Source organism: Camelus dromedarius, chromosome 8 (genome assembly GCF_036321535.1).
Source record: "Camelus dromedarius isolate mCamDro1 chromosome 8, mCamDro1.pat, whole genome shotgun sequence".
Classification (NCBI taxonomy): domain Eukaryota; kingdom Metazoa; phylum Chordata; class Mammalia; order Artiodactyla; family Camelidae; genus Camelus; species Camelus dromedarius.
In genome coordinates, this window is record NC_087443.1 from 40706753 (window position 1) to 40723449 (window position 16697).

The following is a 16697-nucleotide window of genomic DNA, read 5'->3' on the forward strand; positions in this document are numbered from 1 at the left end:
ACAAAATGCAAATTGACCCTATAGAACCTCACTGACTTGTTTGAATATGGCAACTATTTAAAAAGGGGTGGGACTGAAGTTGACCTATTATGAACCAGTTTGCAAAAGGCACTAATAGAGAAGTGTATTCCACCTAATAGAACTTAAGTCTCCTTAAGTACCTTAAAAATTACTCTGATTAAAAATTATTTTAGCATGTTAATCCAAGTCCCCCAAAAACCTTTTATTAACAGTAAACCACTATCATTTTTCGTTTAATTCACATATGTCATGTCAAAATATAAGATTTTACTGTGTATTAGGGATTAACTTCTTTGCATAATTACTGGTTACATTTTTTCACTTAAACGAAAAAATGCCATTCTCTAAAGACCAAGGACAATGTTAAGATAGAGTACTTGTTCCAGTACTAGGCTCAAGTACATGCAACTCTTCTAACGGTGATGAAATACACAACCCTCTCCTCTCACTGAAGAGCACAGCCTCAGGTAGAAATAAAACAAGTTAAAGATACTGCAAGGTGACATTAAGGGGTTTTTTTTGGTTTTGCAACTTTCAGGGGTCCCCACCACCACGGGGTGTCCTGCTGTCTGCCAGCCCCACACCAGCCATCCTGCTCCATTCCCAAGCTGGCCTATCCCAAGCACTGAGCCAGCCCGCTGCAGCCGAGGGGAGAGGCGCCAGCCCTCCCAAGGTCCCAATCTGCTGCCCACCGCCATTAGCTGTCCTAATGTGAAATCCGAAGACAACTAAAACTAGAAGTAGGCCCAAAGTTGATAAACTCACCAACTGCTGATTCCTGGCTGCATCAGAATCATTTTGGGGAACGTTTGAAAAGTGTCCTGGAACACCATTTCCCAATTTCCAAAGGGATCAGGGTAGGACCAGAGTTAGTCTCAGGTGTTTCTTGCATACAACAGATTTAGGAACTACTGGCCCAGAGACAAGTTTCATTTTAAAGTTAATAAGTGCCACAGCGTAAGCTCGTTTAAAATTATACACGAGATGAAGACCCAATTCAATAGCTTTTCACCCAGTCACTGAAGCTGACACTTTACACATAGGACTACACAGACAGGTGGAGCAGGAAGAAAAGTAGGTCACTCATAACAGCAATGATGGCAGTGCTCTACCATCTCATTTCCCTGGTCCACCAAGTAGGTTCTAAGTTGATGAATTGACTTTTCAAACAATTAGACTGCATGGGACAACAGAAGTGAGGATGCAACCTGCTTCTTCAAAATCCACAAGGCCCCAAATACTGGTGAAACCAGTCCACCTACGCATTGTTTAAACACATTGCTAGTTTCTGTGGGGCTGGAGTTGGGGGAGGAGGGCTATCAGTGATTAATGCTGATCCTGAACCATTAGTTAAAAGGCTGCAAATCTATAATTTTGAAAAACAGACTCACCCTAATACTTCACTTCATAGATAAGAAAAAACAAGTCTGTAGAGAGATGCCATTTCACTATCTCAAATCTTTTCTGTGACCTTTCATTTACCAAATTCCCACCATGTAATGTCTCCACAAAGGGCTTCCTACCTCAAAGGGCTCCTCTTCAGGCACTGCATTCACTTGCTGCAGGCTGGCTTCCACCAAAGGACCTAGAACGCAGCCACCAAACCTGTTGTCTTACAAGCCCTGTTGCCAAAGAAAGTGACTCATACTTTGTCAAGTGCAAACATTCCGACAGTATAGATGAGGTAGATCACCCGTTACACATCCAATAAGCTGGCTCAGGGAACACCTGTTCCAGCCATAGGTAGCAACCATGAGGGAAAATAGTGTATGTTCAATTAACAGATAGATACTAAAAGTGATAAAACCAATTTTAGAGACATTTCTCTTGGCTTTAACAAATAATTTAAATTAGGCTGCTTATAGGTAAAAATCACAATGAGCAGCATTACTGAGACAATTCCCAAAGCTAGTGATTTCAGCTAAATAATTATACATTAGAACCATCTAAGAGGGCTGCTAAGAAATTTTAAGTATGTCAAAACTTGCAAATAGTCTTAAAGTCAGACTCGAAAGCCAAGATAAGCAACTCTTTTGTACAGTTATTCCCTCTGTCCAAGGCATATGAATTCAAATAACTCATAACCTACCTAAAAGTAGGATAGCTCATAAATTTTCTAAACTCTTCTTCCTTGCTGTGGACAGCTCTTCATCTGACTGTAAAATGCAGTAAACTTTGGCATACACTAATGTTAGTTTTATAAGTTACTGAAAACCTCTATAAATTAAGCATCATTTCTCAAATCTGGGTAGTTTTTTTCATTCTGAATGTCTAAACACTTAGGCCACAAATTGAAATACCAGTAGAAAACTATTCATCTTTAGGCAGGTTGTACAGTTAACACATGGCAAGAAACTGACAAAACTTAAACATTCAGAGCATCAAATACTTCAAAGCATTATGAACTTTGAACTTAGGACACTTTCCTAAATTTTAATATTTCTAACTACAGGAAAACCAGACTGCTGTAGGGTATGAGATGATTTGAGCTACCTCATTTTTTTTTCCGATTCCTGATATCAATACTAGATTTATAGTTTTATTATAGTAATAGTTGTTACAGTGGGATCTACAAACATATACAGAATTATTACATTTAAATTCATATGGAACAATATTTACATTTTTAAGTTACACTTTGGAAATCAGAAGATGAAGTACAGCTTAAGTTTTACAACAAAGAATAGAAAAATACAGAGGACAAAAAACAGAGTTAACAATACAACTATCTGTTCTTGACACAACACGTGGAAACTGTCAGAAATCTACATCTTCTTAATGTGATTGTCCAAATCATTAAAATATGGATGATTCAGTGCCATTTTGCCAGAAATTCGTTTGGCAGGATCATAGACTAACATTTTCTGGGGGAGGAAAAAAAGATTAAAAAGGGGTTTTTACTTATTTAAGAACTAAATCATTAAAAAAAAACTCCATAAAGGTTTACTTTTATACTAATAAGCCATAAGCTAATAATTTTTATGAGAAACTGCTAAATAAATATTTCCTTTAGTTTAATACCAAATCACATAAATGTCTTAGACTCTTTACTTCACCCTCTAGCTCTAAAATAATCTATCCCTTATATCATAGATATCTTGATAAACTTTTTGCTATAAATTATGGTTTAAGACACAAGAATTCACAGATAGTTTTAAAACCAAAACATAAATTTAAGAAAGATATCTAGTTAATTATATTCACTTTGAGAATTAAATGGCCATCTGAATTATTTACAACATTCTTGAAATAGTGGCAGTTAACTATAGTGGTTTCTAGTGTACCTTCCAGAAAGTTCCAAATAAAAACAAAACCAGAGTGCAGTGTGTTATAAACATAGTTAAATGAGTCACGGTCAAATAATCTAGTATTAAAGTTAATTTACACATCACCAGAAAAGGTTGAATAAAGTTAAATTTTACCTTAAAGAAATACATATAATCTTAAAGAAAGCCAAATCAACAAGCAGATAAGAGATCCTTTTACTATCTAGTCACCATTTGAACTCTTACTATTTATCTAGCACCATATTAAGTGCTTTGTACATTTCATGTTACTTAGTCCTCAGAACAAAAGGTAGGTAGTAGTCCCACATTACAAATGAGGGCACTGAGGCCCAATGAGGTTAAGTTAACTTGCCCAAGTTCATACAACTTAAGAGTGATAAAGCTGAAGTTTGAAACCAAGACTGACTGATGATTTACAGTAGTGATTCTCAGCTGGAAGAGACTGTGCCCCACAGAGGGCACATGTGCGGATTCATTTTGGGTTGTCACAAGTGGGAGGAATGTGCTAACGGCATCTGTAGCGCATAGGACTGGGATGCTGCTAAATATCCTACAATGTACAGGACAGCCCCTAGCAGCAAAGAACAATCCAGTCCAAGATGTCAGTAGTGGCTAGACTAAGGAACCATGATTGACAGTATGATTTTCATTTTGTTAACTAAAGTAAAATTATTTCTGTTCAAGAACTACAGAAGTTAAAAAGACAGATTGGGCCCAGAATATAGAAGTCCTTTAACATCGAATCAGCAATATTGACATATAAGATATCTGAGCAGCAGTAAAAGATCTTAGACTTCACTCTAAGCACTTGGGAAATTTGAGCTGAATTATAAACCATGAAATTTATAGGTTGTGAAAAGGGCCCAAGGACCAATTAGAACACGTATATGATGACATAGCAGTAATTTTTTTCCTTTGTTTAATAGCGTGCCAAAATCTTACTTATTTTCTGGAGCAGGCCTAGGACAATATACTTTTTATCCTAACAATTTCTTTTGTCTTGTTTTTAAATAAAACAACTGTTAGTTGGGAACAGCAATGTAATGAGGGGAAAAATTTTAAGAACTACATTAGTCCCTCCCCTAACCTTTCTGATGTGAAAATGAAGCACAAAGGGAGAAATGGGAACTCATGCGGTAATAGCTTTAGTAACTAAAAATATGAAGCAATAAGGAAGACATCTACGTCTAAATGAAAAAGTAGTAAATATTGAGACAAAAAAACTGGAAAGGAAGGCCACTACAAGCCAGCAACTTATAGATGTAGCAACCACGTCCTCTCCTTCAGAGTATTTATAGCTACCTGTCAGATTAAATACGAATCAACGGGGGGAGGGTATAGCTCAGTGGTAGAGTGCCTGACACACAAGGTCCTGGGTTCAACCCCCAGTATCTCCATTAAAAATAAATAAACATACAAACCTAATTACCCCCCACCAAAAAATAAATTTAAAAAATTTGGGGTCGGGGCATAGCTCAGTGGTGGAGTGTGAGTGCTTAGCATGCACAACATCCTGGGTTCAATCCCCAATATCGCTATTAAAATAAATAAATAAACTTAAATACCTCCCCCCAAATAAATCAAAAGTTTAATAGGAATTTATTAAAAAAAAGAAAGAACAAAAAAAAAACAACTAGTGCTAAATTCTCCTCTCAAAACCACTAGTGTTTTTTGGTATCTAAAATGGAATTAGTAATACAATAAACATGACAGATGTAAAAGTTATGTGCCCAGCTCAGTATATGTTGGTTTTCTTCCTATTTCCTAGGGGAAAGAAACAATTGAGTACATTCAGAATCAATAATGTTAAAGTCATCATCAAGGGCATTCCTTACCGAGAGCAGATCCAATCCATTTTCATCCAAGTTTTTGACATGGGATGCTAGACTTCCTGGTTTCCATTTGGGAAATGTATTCTTATAGTCCTGTAATGATTCCACTTCTGGCCACACTTCGTTATTGGGAGTGCCCAAAGCTCTAAAGAGCCATAGCAAAACAAAAACTTATGAGTTAAAGCATAAACATAAATCTTGTTATATACATGTTGCCTTTATTAGTTAGTTTAAAAGTTATTGACAGCTGAAGTATAAAACAAATACCTGAAAATTCTGAAGAGTTGATCAATTTCTGAATCCCCATGGAAAAGTGGTTTCTTAGTTGCTAATTCAGCAAATATGGTACCTATGCTCCAAATGTCAACTGGTGTTGAGTAGCGAGCTGACCCCAGCAATACTTCTGGAGATCTATACCAGAGTGTTACCACCTATTACAATGAAAATATTTTACTTTGAATAAATGTGGTACATTAAATTACATAAATGTAAACATTTATTATTATTAGGACTGTTCTTTAGAAGGCTGCATGACTGCCTCTGATAGCATTGTTTAAAAGTCAACTAACCATACAAAATATTGTTAGATGGAAACAAAGATAAAAACATACCAAGTCTTCTCAAATCATTAAAATGCAAGGATCAAACCTAATTATCCCCCTCCCAAATGCAAGGATCAAAATAATCAAGATAGTCTTCACTTTAAAGAAAAAAGCACATTAATAATGGATTTGGGGGTGACATTGTATAAGTACATGTACTGCTTACATGCTAAAATCATGAGTAAGTCAAACACATTTATTAGTCTAGAGTCAATCTACTATTTTAGCATATCTAATTTATCACAATGGAGATCAACAGCATCTGTTTAAGCCAGTGGAAACCAAATAATCTTTATTTATATAGCCATGGGGAAAAATGATAGAAAGGAATGACTAAAAGAAGAGAAGACATCTGACCAGATGAGCACTATTTTAAGTTTTGATCTGGAGGAAGCAAACGAAGCCTTTGGGCTCAAGGGTAGCAACTCCACAGAAGACAAAGTTTTCCAATACTCCTTAACTATGTCATTCAACATTCCCTTTCCCTCCAGAAATAATATACAAAATGTCAAGTCATCAATGTAACAATGATAAAACTTGATTATATTTAGCAGCTTCTAAATGCATCTGAAACACTAGCTCTTAAACCCAACTTATCTTTTAACTAATCTTATTGTTTCAAGAGAGGATCCAATCAAAAGACAGAAATTTGAATGCACGAAGTTTACTATACAGGATTATTAACTATAACAGAGAATTAGAAAATCAAAGATTGACTAGTGAGAAATAACTAAAAACAATAGCAAGGAAAACCTCTTCTTCCTACAACGTCCCTCTGGCACCCTCTACTTAACATTACAATTTTTAAACATATTTAAAAGTTTCATATACATTTTCACATAGCAGCCAATGAAGGGTGAGTTTGAAGCAGAGAGGCAATAAATTGATACTGGCACAGAGTGGAAATCTTTTTTGACTTAAAGAATATAGAAAACAATCCAGCAATCATACATAACTCAAAAGTACCAAAAATCATACCTCATGTGTATATACTCTAATAGGTATTCCAAAAGCTCTGGCAAGGCCAAAATCTGCCAGTTTAATTGTTCCTTTATCATCAATCAATAGATTTTGAGGTTTTAAGTCTCTGTGTAGAACTCTTCTAGAGTGACAAAATACAATCCCTTGTAGGATTTGGTACAAATAACTCTGAAAGAAGGAAACAGAAGTTAGAAACTTAACCATACCATGTAATGATTTTCTAAACAATCTTGGTAGGTTTGTTTCAAAGATAAAATAAATTATAACACTAGGAAATAATTTATCAAAACAGTTGGTTCAGGCCATTTGAGACCACCAGGAAGTATCTGAGGGTCGGAAGTCCATTTCCATAAAATATCATGTTTATATACCTAAGCCAAAGATATTCATCTTACGGGCACATCTCTATCTTTATGAACTCATTTATTCTTTTACTTATTTGGTCCCTAATTCTTAAGTGATAAGTAAGTTTCCTATTTAGAACATTTCTTAAACTTTAGCTTTGTATATTTATAGCAACTCTATTTCTATCTTGAATAAGGTTAGCCTTTTCCATTTCTATCTTTTATCTTTATATATTCATTTCTTCTTTGGAAACATTAGTCAGATTCCCAAAGAAAAAACAAAGAATATTATGACTATATATTTAAATAGATACAATTACCATAAAATGCTGTTTAGCAGTTCAGAGAAGTGTTTTACAAGATACTTATTGCCAAGACAATGTAATTGACATTTGAAGCAACATGGATATTATAGAAATATAAAGTATACATAGTTAACAGTACTGACTTATAAAGTTCAAGATTATAAAATACATAAAATCAATCAGTCGGAACAACTGGCTAGGTATTTGGAAAAAAAATTAAGAACCCAAGGTCTTAATCTTTATCTATCCAGAATTAGGACACTCTAAAGGGTGGGGGATGTGGAGGGGAGTAATCTCCTAAGACTCCTAAGACTACCAGAAAAATAATTGTCATGTATTGTTCTAATATATATGAATTTTGAGTGAGGAAGACTTAAATAAGACACAAAAGCACAAAGTCTAAAAGTCATGTACAAGATTATTAAATTATAAAAATTAGTAATGGTATATACAACATTAACAAGTCAAAAGACAAAAAGAAGGAATAAAATGAAGAATATCAGCATGTTGCCAGTAAGAGGATTTTAGAAATCAGTGGAAAAAGATAATATCCTAACAGAATCATCAATGAAGAATATGTACCGGCTGTTTATAAATGGCTAGAACAGTGAAAAAATGTTTAAAGAAATACAAAATGATTATTAATGTCTTTTTCACGTAATAGATTGATATTAAAAGACTGATAAAACCAAGTTTTGACAGTGATGTACTAAAAAAATAACTCACACACCATGATATTTACGAGTAAATTGCTGTAATTTTTTAGAGGGCAACCAGCACTCTATGAAGATTTTAAATGTAAATAAGCATCTTCAATCCATTGATTCTAGTTGCAAGAATTTAGCCTATAAAATTGCATATGAAGACATAAGGATATTCACTGTGGCACTGATCCTAACAGCATGAATGACAATGCTGGAAAACAACCTCGATGTCCATCAGTATGGAACTGCTTTACATACTTATATCAAAAAATTAGAAAGACAGGTAGACCTATGTGGAGAAATGCTTTACACAGAATTGTGGGAAATAATACATATGTATATAATAAATATAAATAATACCACTTTTGTAAAGTTTCTGTATATACACATACAAATTGACATAACACTTAAGTACCTGTAGGATGACTAACAGAACAATGGCTACCTCTGAGAAGTGGTTTGGTAGAGACTGCATAAGGTAAGAGAATTTAATCACTTCAGTACTTAAAAAAAAACACATACATTTATAATTTAAGTGAAATATAATAAATGGCTACAATAAATTAACCCAAACACATTCAGAACCAGAATAAAATAAAACCATTTGCCGCCACCACTGTGCCCCAGGCTTTTGCTACTGTTTTATACTCTCAGATTGCCAGAGACCAGACTATCCCGGTTTCCAACAATATAACACCACTTACTACTTTTATGTTATCTCAGGCTCTGCTTTTCACTTTACAACTAGAAGCACTATCTAGTAAAATGGGTAACTGTTAACAATCTAATCTACACACTAACTGTGCAGGAGCAAATGAAATATTCTTTTCTTCACTGTTCTACTTTCTAATGCTTTTTCCAAGCATATTCCCATGAAACACAGAGCAGATCCTTTACATACACAATGGATAAACACTAATAAAATGAGGTTAGATTCTCACCTTAACAAGTGAAGAATCCATGAACTGACCAGGAGGGATAGAGTCCAAATATTTCTTGAGATCCATGGAAAGGAATTCAAAGATGAGATATAACCTGGAATCCTGCATAAGCACATCTTGTAGACTGAAGAATAAAACAATTATACGAAAAAAAATCTAACAAATATTTTTGACCTCTTACAAAATAAAACTATATCCTTAAATTTCACAGTGGCTATCACAAAAAGTAGGGCTATCAGAAATTTTCTATGGTAACACATACATACTATATACTGTTTTGGGAAAGAAGAGATGGTAGTTTCCCTAGTAGTGAAAAACTGTGGTACTAATAAGGAATCTATGGGCAGCAATTGGAAATTTAGTCATATTATACAGTTGTTAACTGTCAAACTACTTGTATTCCAGAAGAATATTTCTAGGTTGACTGCTTGTTGCTCAGAGCTTGTCTTTCCATTGAGGTAAATTATAGAAATAAATTTTAAAGTAATATCTGACCTTAAGAGTTGCTCACTATCTCTAGTCCCAGAAAAATGCAATTAAATCCTTATTTGGACTGTTAGGATGACAACTCCCAAGACACCAGTCCAGATGCTTAAAAAAAAAGAAAAAAACTTCTTCATCTGATGTAGCTACCTGTCCCAGGACTCTGATTAAGGGGTCTTTAAGGACCAGAGCTCTCAAAGTGGGAGCAGTGACAAAGCTCTGGCAAAAGGATTTCCTTTCCTCCCCTGACCAGTTTACCCTGATTTTGCAGCCCCCAGTACTAACCTCTACGACCATACTCTGTTCCTGCTTTACCAGACTATTTTTTCCTATGCCCAGCATTCTCAGTTAACAAAAAGAGTAGGGTTCTATTCCTCTCAGCAAAGTTAGACCAGAATTAAGCAAATGTAGAAATTTCCACATTGAAATTCATACTTGAAATAGTATGTAGAAAATTCTTTAAATTCAGCTATTATACCATACCTGACTATATTTGGATGACGAAGTTCTTTTAATAGAGATATTTCCCGAATGGCAGTACTAGGAACCCCTTCCTCTTCACTTTCTAGTCTGATTTTCTTCATGGCTACCACTTGACCTGTAGTTTTGTGTCTACCCTTATACACAACTCCATAGGTACCTGAAACAGAGAAGGTAAAAATGTCTGCTGTGTGACACTGTTCACACTAAAAAATATTTTTAAAATGGCTGAATCCCATAAGGTGTCACATGATAGAAATGTCTGCTGTGGCCAGAGAGGAGGCATCTTACTCAAAATTATACCCTTATCACTTCTAAAAAACCCGCTGAGGGTAACTACAACCTACTGCATCTGTAGTTTAGAAATAAAATTTGTGTAGTCATCATAGGTTTCCCATATTTAAATTACCAGTAATTTTCCAGCACATTTTAGAGAAAAAGGATCATTTGCAAACTGGAATGTCTCGTCAAATTATCCTACTCAACAGCAAGGTAGGCATAAAATACAGTGTAGATTTGTGCTCAGGAAATATTATGAACAGGAGTCACTGTGACACTTTCAGAAAACTTCCTGTAGAGTACTTCACCCATTTCAAATATATAGTCAACAATCCTCATCCAGAAAAAAAGGGGATAATATATTTTACTAAATATTTAAAAAATCTATTCAAGTTTGTATTATCTACTTTATAGCAGAAAGCCTCACATCCAAAGAACACTGATTCTTAAAAATATTCGATACGGAGAAGTTATGGAGACTGAAAACCTTTAATCAACAAATGTTTACAGGATGCCTACTCAATGCCAACTAAGGTTCCACATCATGGATACAAGTTATATCCTCTATGATCTAAAAAGACATTTTCTTAAGACAGGAAGGAGTTCAAAGATTAATGTAGCAACACTCAGGTTTTTATAATTCAGAAGAAACCAGAGAACAACTTCGTAATATTTGAAATAATAAAAGTCTGAATGTATTTAAGAAACGAATTGGGTTGTCAAAAAACTCGATTTCAAGGGGGGACTACTCTAAATTAGAAGAGATTAAGGAGACATTAACTAATAAATGAAATGCATGACCTTGACTAGAACTTCTGAATATATAAGCAGTGAAGCATGTAATTCTACTGCCCTAACCCCCTACTCTCCAACACACCTATGAGGTATCAACAGTGTTTTCACAATACAAATATTGCTTTAAGCGCTTAGTATTAGAAGAATGTAAGATTATTGGGGGGGGTTTGGTTGGGGAGACATGTCAAAATAATTTCAATTCTCTTGAAATGGGAATATTTTTGTGTTCAGGTTAGTATATAAAGAACATATACATTAATGCACTAACATACTGTAAGATACCTTAAAGTTTGGATTTTAATATTCACGTCTTCTTGTCAAGATATCATTAAATCATTTAAAAAACTTTCCCAACACTGTAACTCAATTATATTTCAATAAAAAAAAACCCTTTTGTATTATTAAACCACTTACCTTCTCCAATTTTCTCTATTTTGGTATAGTCTTCCATAGTTTATCAATGCGTATGGTAAATCCTAAAATGAGAGGAAAAACTGATTTGATTACAAGCTACTAATTCAAAGGGTGGTTTTAAGTTACTAATGAGACATTAAGTAAACCATTTTTCAGTGCCAAGTGCAGTATTCATTTTCCATTAATATTTATTGTATTAAAACAATATTTACAAGGGAAAGAACTCAAAAGACTCTCCTACCTTAGCTCTTGAAACATTGGAAATATCTGTATACCCTATACCAGTTTAACTTGCAACTTCTTCCAAATTAACCCTCAAATTCAGACACCATTTATCCAGCCTTCCCAAACAAAACCCAGATGTTCTTTCTGTAACACTTCTAAGGAGCACCAGTGTGTGCCAGAGTTATACCCAAATATTTTAACAAAGACCATTGTTTGAATTTGTTCAGCTTTGATATTTTTATAAAGATAATTCAAAAGAAACAATTTTTACAGACCTGAGTACGGAGCTAAAAATGTGGTCACTACTCACCCGCTAAAAAGATTGTTTAAAGCAACAAAAGCTTATCTGTTTCAACTTGCTCAAGTGACAGTTTTAATCTCCTGCTTTTAGGAGTCACATATACAAACATGATAAAAACTTTTAAGGTACTTTTTGCAAGAATAGGAAATAAGCAGGATAAAAGAAAAGGTGCAATTTCACAGATAAAATCTAATTATACCTTACACAATGTCAAGAACAAAGTAAAAAAAAAGTATATTTGAATCACAAAGAATGGCCAAAATAAGCTGAAATGCCAACACCCAGGTACTGAAGACTTCTTGCTAAGTCTAAGCTGTTAAGTTTGCTAATGAAACATTAACTTCAGAAGTCCAAAGCCTAACTTTATAATACATCACTGATAAGATCACATGCAAAGGACACTCTGCATAATTGAATCGTAAGTTCTATTTCTCACTTTTGTCTTCAAAATCATTCCAGCAGTAAGTAGAGGTAACTCTTTTTAAATGAACAACTTTGTACTACACTGGCCATGACTGAAATCTTGGCCAATCTTTAAAATGTTTAATTTTACTAGGCAGTGCATGATTAGGTTAATTGTCTTTTCTTCAATGTCCAGATTTAATATGCCTAAAGCACAATAAAATTGTTGACCTCACTTTAAACAAATAACTGAAAACTAACTCAAAGCTAGGTTCATTTACTCTCCCTCCATTTCCCGGCTGTAGCTATTTTAAGTAAATGATGAGGCTCCAGAATGCCTTCTGGATTCCTCCTCCACTACTAGCGGCAGGATGTAAAATATCAATGGCTCAATCTACACAGAGACCTCCAGGGCTTTAGAAGAAGCAAGACGTGCACATCAGTGGCTTTAGTATTACATAAAAATTGATTAAAGGATTTAAAAACACACATAGCTAACTCTCGGCATTTCTTAGATTTCCACTTTTTGCCTATTGTATATAACAAGCACCAAGCACAAAATAAAAACAGAAAAAAATACAAGTTCTCTCGGGCTCCATGCCTTAGAAGCTCTAGGCGGGCCAGGGTCATGGGCACAGAGGCAAGCCTGAGAAGGCCCACAAGTTTTCCGGGTAGGCCTGGGATTAGGAACTGGCGCGGGTACCTGGCCCAGCTGTGGTCTTGCTTTCCACCCCGGGAGGCGCGGGCAGGACGCACCAAGGCCGGGCGGGAGCTGCAGGGCCGAAGACCCAGCCCGGCACTCCGCAAGCTCTCGGCGTTGTCGAACCAAGGCACGGACTTGGCTTCAACCACGACCCGAAAGCCTCCTCGGCCGCCCGCGACCCCAGACTGCACCTCCGAGGCCAGGAAAACGCCACCCCGCCGGACTAACCCCCCCAGGTCTGGGCTCCCCCACGCCTCTCTCTAAAGCCGGGCCCCGGTGTCTCTCACACCCCCAGGCCCCCGTCCCCAGGTGAAGGCCCGGCCTGGCAGCACGCAGACGCCTACTGCCCAGAGCCCAGCCTCCAATTATCTCCCAGTTTTTTAATACTCCCCCTCCGAGGGCCGCGAGCCGGCCCTGCAGAGTCGACGGCCCATAGGCATGACCTTGACCCCAGCAACTCTACCTGGCTTATTTTCCCGCGGCGCAACCAGCTGCAGCTACCTCGTCGCGGTCGCTCTCCCTTAACTTCCAAGAGCCAGCTTTGAAACTAAGTGCGAGCAGTTTCAAACTCACCGCGCTAAAGGGGTCTGGGTCCACCAATCAGGTAGCCCGTAGACTTTCAAAGAAGCCAATCAGAGCCCAACTGCCCTGGGGCTAGGCCTCCTGGGTGGCTAGAGCGCGAAAGTAGGAGGAAACGGCGGCTGGAGAAAAAGCAGGAGGGCGGGCGCCAACTGAATCTGAGCGCAAGCGCAGTCTTTCTTTCCAGGAAAGCGTCGTCCTACTGTTTCTAGTCATCAGGAATCTACTTCGTTCTAGGTTAGTTTTTTTCGCCTCCAATACCGGCACAATTAAAATCTATTATACTCAAAATATCTCATCACAAAAGTGATACTATACTTAATCCATAAACCCCATTATTTTCTCTTCTAATACTTAAAGTTAGTGTATATTTGTGTTTTTCTACATTAATTATTCTCAGGCTGCTCTGAAGGAGCACATTTTGATTACTCTAAGGAGATAATAGAAAACTCAAACACGTCCTTAACAATGTAAAGAAAAATTTCCATTGTATATGTTGGATTTAGATACTTTTTTCTAACATCACACACACATATAGCTGTGTTACGTTTTTACCTCATTTTAAAATTTAATTTTGTATCTATTTAAAAATTAAAAACAAAAGTTTTCTTTTTTTCATTTTAAAATATTCTCACATCAGAATTTTAAATGTTCTTTAAAATACAAAAGTTGATACTTCTAGAAGAGAAGAAAAAGAGATCTAAATCATGCTTTGAATAATCCAGTATCCCCAAACTCTCTCTTTCATTGCCCTCCACCATATCCTAGAGAGAGATTTCTGTCCTTAAGCATCATTCTTAAGTCTTGAAGAAAATAAGAGTAAAATAGAACTGGGGCTAATAAGAGTCTTTGCGCTGACCCTAAAGGGACGAAGAACAAAGATTGATTACCATGACCTCTACAATTCTGTATTAGATAACCCAGATTAGGATAAGGAATGAAAGTAGCATATCCCAGGCATTTAATATCTTGTTATATAATGAGCAGCATCTGTCATCTGACCCTGTGTGTGGCACTCTCAGCCCGGGCAATTTTGTGCTCCTGGGAGACAAAAGCAGAGCATTTGGGATTCATGGTGGATGTAGGGGGTTGGGAAATCTTGACCTGAACCTAGTAACTTTTAAAACTTATTTTTAAAATCCCAAATTCACATTTTAAATAAAAACTGACCAGAGAAGTGCTCTAGAGAAGACTGTTCTTTGCTAGTTTTTGATTCTAATTTTAAAAAATGAATATATAATATAGCTTTCCCTCTGGGAGGCCTAAGCAAGGGATTCAATTTGCATCATATAAAAACAGCTAGTAATTCATTATATACATTTTACACTCAGCATAAAGAAGACACACAAGCTTCCACAGCTCTGATGGCTAGATTTTTATTTAATTTTAACTTGGTTATCGTTCCCTTTTTTTTTTTTTTTTTTTGTCGCTTGTGTTTTTTGTCTGTTTTTGATTTTTGTTTGGTTATCTTTCATTTTGGAGTTTCAGGGGTTATTGTAAATTCAAGCTAACATCTTAGCAAACACAGTTTATTTTACATTGGGCCAACTTCAAGTCAGTGTCACAAAAATAAATCAGATACATTTCCTGCTCCAGATGTTGAGGGTAGGGGAACACGATTACTTATAATTTGCTTTATAATTTTCTTCCGGCACTTACGTTGTAACTTATGCTGTAAGGTGATATGAAAACATAGAGGAGGAAATCACTAATTCAAACAGAGTATGTGACATTTGAACAAACACTGGAGAAGGAATGGTGGGGTGGGCCTTCCAAGCAGAGGCAGTCACATAAGTAAAACACTGAAGTCTGTCCAATAATTCAGGGTGCCTCCGTCAGAGGGTGTAGGGCTCCTCAGGTGTGAGGCAAGGAAGGGAATTTGGAGTCAGACTCTTTGAATACTGTTCTAAGGGGCTGCGCGGGAGAGGTACAGCCTTGGCGCCATATTTTAGAACTATTCTAGAAGTAGCATGAAAAAAAAAAAACTAAAGCGGAGAGGATGGAACGCCATGTGCTCCCCAGAATTTCGTGTTTATATTTCGGGAACCTACATTTAGAAGCAGGAAAAACAAAAAGATCAGTTGAGACGGCACGTAAGTTTTGTGTGGAGATATACGTACTGCTGTGCACTGTGTTCTGTTTCCGGCCCCCAACCCCATCGCCCCTTCGCCTCTTCGCCCCTTCGCTCCTTCCCGACGTTGCAGCCCTACGGCTCAACGTGAGGTGACTTAGCGACGGGGCTTTTGGTAAGTAAGTAGGTTTAAATGAGATCATGAAGGTGGAGCCCTTGCTGTGGGATTAGTGCTCTTATAAGAAAAGACACCACGGGGCTTTGGCCACTGTATTTCTTCCACGTGAGGACACAGCTAGAAGGCGCCATCTCCCAGCCAGGAAGAGCGTCCTCACCGAACCGCCCATGCCAACACCTTGATCCCACCTTCAGAACTGTGAGGAAATTCATTTTTGTTGTTTAACCCACCCATCTATGGTATTTTGTTATGGCAGCCTGAGCTAAGACAAGTATTTTTTCAGATAAAAAAGTTTGAGAAACATTTTTTTTGTAGGTATAAGAAATACCCTAGAAGGAGATGCAAGAAACTAATAACAATGTGCCTCTGGGGAATAGAGAACTGCCTGGGGCCCAGAGGTGGGAGGGGGGTTCCTGTAGGTTCAGAATTTTGAGCTGGGGGGGGCGGGGGGGGCGGGGGGCGGGGGGGGAGGTGTGAGGAGGGAGGGGGAGGAGTATATATAAAATTAATAGAAGTTTCTAAAAAACTTATCCAAAAGGAAAATATTCCTTTATATTAATTTAGAAAGTAAAACGATGGAAAAGCAAGGCACACAGTTTCAAGATCTTTTAATCACAACTGAAAATACTGAACCATCGTGGCTGTTGCTCCGTTAAGCATTTCTCTGATTACAAAAGTAATGTGTTTTTCGTAAATTATTCGAACATTCCATAGTAAAAGTTTGTCCCATGCAACCTCCTTGCCCCCACCCTCATTCTCTCAGCAAAAGA

General features: G+C 36.8%; 1 protein-coding gene across 1 annotated transcript; it reads right to left on the reverse strand.

Moving 5' to 3' along the window:
• Positions 1-2547: 2547 nt before the first annotated feature.
• On the reverse strand, positions 2548-13654 carry CDK1 (cyclin dependent kinase 1). Its single transcript, XM_010985774.3, has 8 exons — positions 13563-13654; positions 11469-11530; positions 9984-10140; positions 9018-9141; positions 6721-6891; positions 5408-5571; positions 5144-5285; positions 2548-2885 (listed from the first exon to the last, which is right to left on the reverse strand). The coding sequence occupies exons 2-8, from the start codon at positions 11503-11505 to the stop codon at positions 2787-2789; spliced, it is 894 nt and encodes a 297-aa protein (XP_010984076.1). The 5' UTR covers positions 11506-11530; positions 13563-13654; the 3' UTR covers positions 2548-2786.
• Between the last annotated feature and the right edge of the window lie 3043 nt (positions 13655-16697).